Source organism: Chaetura pelagica, unplaced genomic scaffold, assembly GCF_000747805.2.
Source record: "Chaetura pelagica isolate M959 unplaced genomic scaffold, ChaPel_1.0 scaffold46, whole genome shotgun sequence".
Lineage (NCBI taxonomy): Eukaryota > Metazoa > Chordata > Aves > Apodiformes > Apodidae > Chaetura > Chaetura pelagica.
In genome coordinates, this window is record NW_009954102.1 from 1,441,838 (window position 1) to 1,444,707 (window position 2,870).

A 2,870-nucleotide genomic window follows, 5' to 3' on the forward strand; every position below is an offset into this window, starting at 1 on the left:
AGGCTCCCTGAGCCAATACAGCTGAATCTTCTGCTTTGAAACACAGCTACTGTGTCAAGCCTGCTGGTTTCTGATGTATCTTCCACAGTGAAAGAATGAATGCTAAGTCTTTTTTAAAAAATATTTTTATTAAAGTATGTTCAGTAAACTGTTTTAGACAGGCTCATCTAAAGTTAAAGTGCCATCAGTGAAGCCAAACACACACTGAGAAGCATATTCTATTTGGTCTAACCTGGGTGAGGTTTTGTGAACTCTGTATGCACACAACTTGTGACATGCAAAGCCCTATCAAGACCATAATACATCTGTCAACTACACTGTTCATGAAACCTGAGCTGTCTGCATATCAAGAAATTTAAAGCTCAGCACACAAGAAAATAAAAACACAGCTTGCACAACCAAGTGTGTGTGTATATATATACACTCATTAAATAGCAGCTACATCACTAAAAAACTGGCTTTGTGCTTCCCAGCTAAATTGTACACGGCTCTCAAGTTTTGTCCACTGAACCACGGGGCTGGCAGATCTTTGGACAGCACTCAAGAGGCCAACATAACTACAGTGCAAGATGTAAGTAAAACTGTTTATTCCATTTTTTTGTTGTGATGGCTCAAAAAATACAACAATTTAATTACTACTAGGATCTATTTAAAAAAAACCCCAACCATCAGTACCCTGCATTGCCCAGCCCAACTACAAGTAGTGGAACACATTAAATATGCACATATGTGGCAAAACACAGTTTTGTTTATTTGTAAAACAAAGAGTTTCCAAGCAGGAAATTTAATCAGGAATTATACGCACACCCTCAAACTTTATTTCAAACTCTTTTTAATGCCTGTGTCTACTAGATTGTTCTTTATTTGAAAGCAGAGTCCCAGCATAAGAGCACTCTAGTTGTACTCCCACAGCATTTCAAGTGAGGACTGCATCACTGGAAACATGTGTTGAAGTTATCTGCATTCTTTTAGCAGATACCCTCTGGCACTTATTTCAATAAACCAACCATCACTTCACTAATATCCCACAACTTTCTTGCAACCAAGTCATCCATGGCTTTGGGCAGCAGCTCCTCCTCTTTGCAGTCCCCAAAATATTTTCCTGACACGCCTTCGACATCAGGAGAAGAGGCCAAATAAATAGAAGTCTGGGCTCCTTCCAGAGGTGTTTTGAAGAAAGCCCAGGACACCAAGTTGAACAGGGGTTTTGCCAGCAAAGGAATATTCACGTATCTGCCTAGATTTGTTCTGACAATCCCAGGATGAAGTGAATTGACGGTGACTCCTGTCCCTTCTAACCGACGGGCCAGCTCCCTTGCAAATAATATGTTAGCCAGTTTACTCCGACTGTAACAAAAGCTTTTATTGTAACTTATTTCACTGTTCAAGTCTTCAAAGTTGATCTCTCCGTATTTGTAAAGCTTTGAGGATACTACCACAATCCTGCTCGGAGCAGAATTTTTGAGGAGGCCCAGAAGAAGGTTGGTGAGCAAGAAGTGACCCAAGTGGTTCACACCAAATTGCATCTCAAAACCATCCTCTGTCTTCATGTATGGACACTGGAATATCCCTGCATTATTTATCAGGACATCCAGCCTTGGCTCTTCCTTTAAATAGGAAAGAAAAAAGCATTCAGTTTTATAAGTGTCATACAAATCATAGTACTATGCTTAATATTTTTCACTGGCCATTGTTAGAAAGAAGTACTTTCATTCCTAGTGTTCTGAACTGTAACTTCCTCACACTCTCAGTTTCATTCCAAGTTTTCCAAATTGCAACTTCCTCATATTTTCTTACATTGCTGAAAAAACCCTGAATTGATCTACCATTAAACTCAGCCATTGACCCCAGTAGGATGCAGGTACACAAAAGCAAGTCTCTATCTCCTTTTAATGCAGAGTAGACAATTATCTGCTTCTCCAAGAGCAGCTTTTTCTGCAGTGATTCAGTGACAATTTACTTTTGTGTTTTGTTTTCCTCTAAAAAGTATCCTGCTTATTGAACTGCAAAAGTAGACACATTAATTTATGTCAGACCTCAGCAAGGGATGTACTGTGCAGAAGACATACAAATATTGAACAAAAAGTGTTAGCTCAAAGAACTAACCTCAAGATTGAAGAGAAACCACTACACTGTAGACCCGTCACCTAACTGGGGTGATGGCATGAAAAACTTGGCAAAACAATGTTTTCATTACTTTAAACACTATCTTATTTTAGAACCACAGTTCATCACTGTGCTGCTCAGTGGTAACTGTAGAGCAGAACTCATTACAGAGAAGTTAAGATTCATAATCCTAAACTGAGCAGGTTTCATATAAAAATTTGACTCTAATAGGTCTACTCAAGAACTAAGGTGTGTCTGAGGCTTTAAATATTTACTACGTGCTCAGCACATACTATTTGATGGATCAGTATTCTAGTTCCGGTCAGCACAAAAGACTGAAGGAGGGATGTTACCCTCTACAGAATCAGGAAACCTAAGGAATTAACAGAAAAAGGTGGTGTGGGTGATTTAAATATATGTGTGGTATGTCATGCCCTTCATGGGCCAGCATCCACTCAAAAATTGAGAGCTCTTCAGTTGACCTAGAGAGTAACCTTTTCAAAAAACACAAATGAAAGTAAACTGCAAATTCAACATTTTCATCCACTTCTGATGGAAGCCTGCAAGTATCACAGGAAAATTATGCTCACATGAATTAGAAGCAAATATATTCACTTGGTAAAAAAACATAGTGTGACTTTGCTGCTAATTCTTTAAAGCCAACGCACGGACTGGAAGGCAAGCAGAGATCGTTCTGCGTCACTATGATGATAAAAATAGAGAACTTCAAAATGTACTTTGTACCATTTGCCTTTTATTGGACT

The 2,870-nt window shown here is 38.8% G+C and overlaps 1 protein-coding gene across 1 annotated transcript; it reads right to left on the bottom strand.

Moving 5' to 3' along the window:
- Positions 1–910: 910 nt before the first annotated feature.
- On the bottom strand, positions 911–1,842 carry LOC104392953 (retinol dehydrogenase 14-like). Its single transcript, XM_010002399.1, has 2 exons — positions 1,798–1,842; positions 911–1,664 (listed from the first exon to the last, which is right to left on the bottom strand). The coding sequence occupies exons 1-2, from the start codon at positions 1,840–1,842 to the stop codon at positions 990–992; spliced, it is 720 nt and encodes a 239-aa protein (XP_010000701.1). The 3' UTR covers positions 911–989.
- Positions 1,843–2,870: the final 1,028 nt, after the last annotated feature.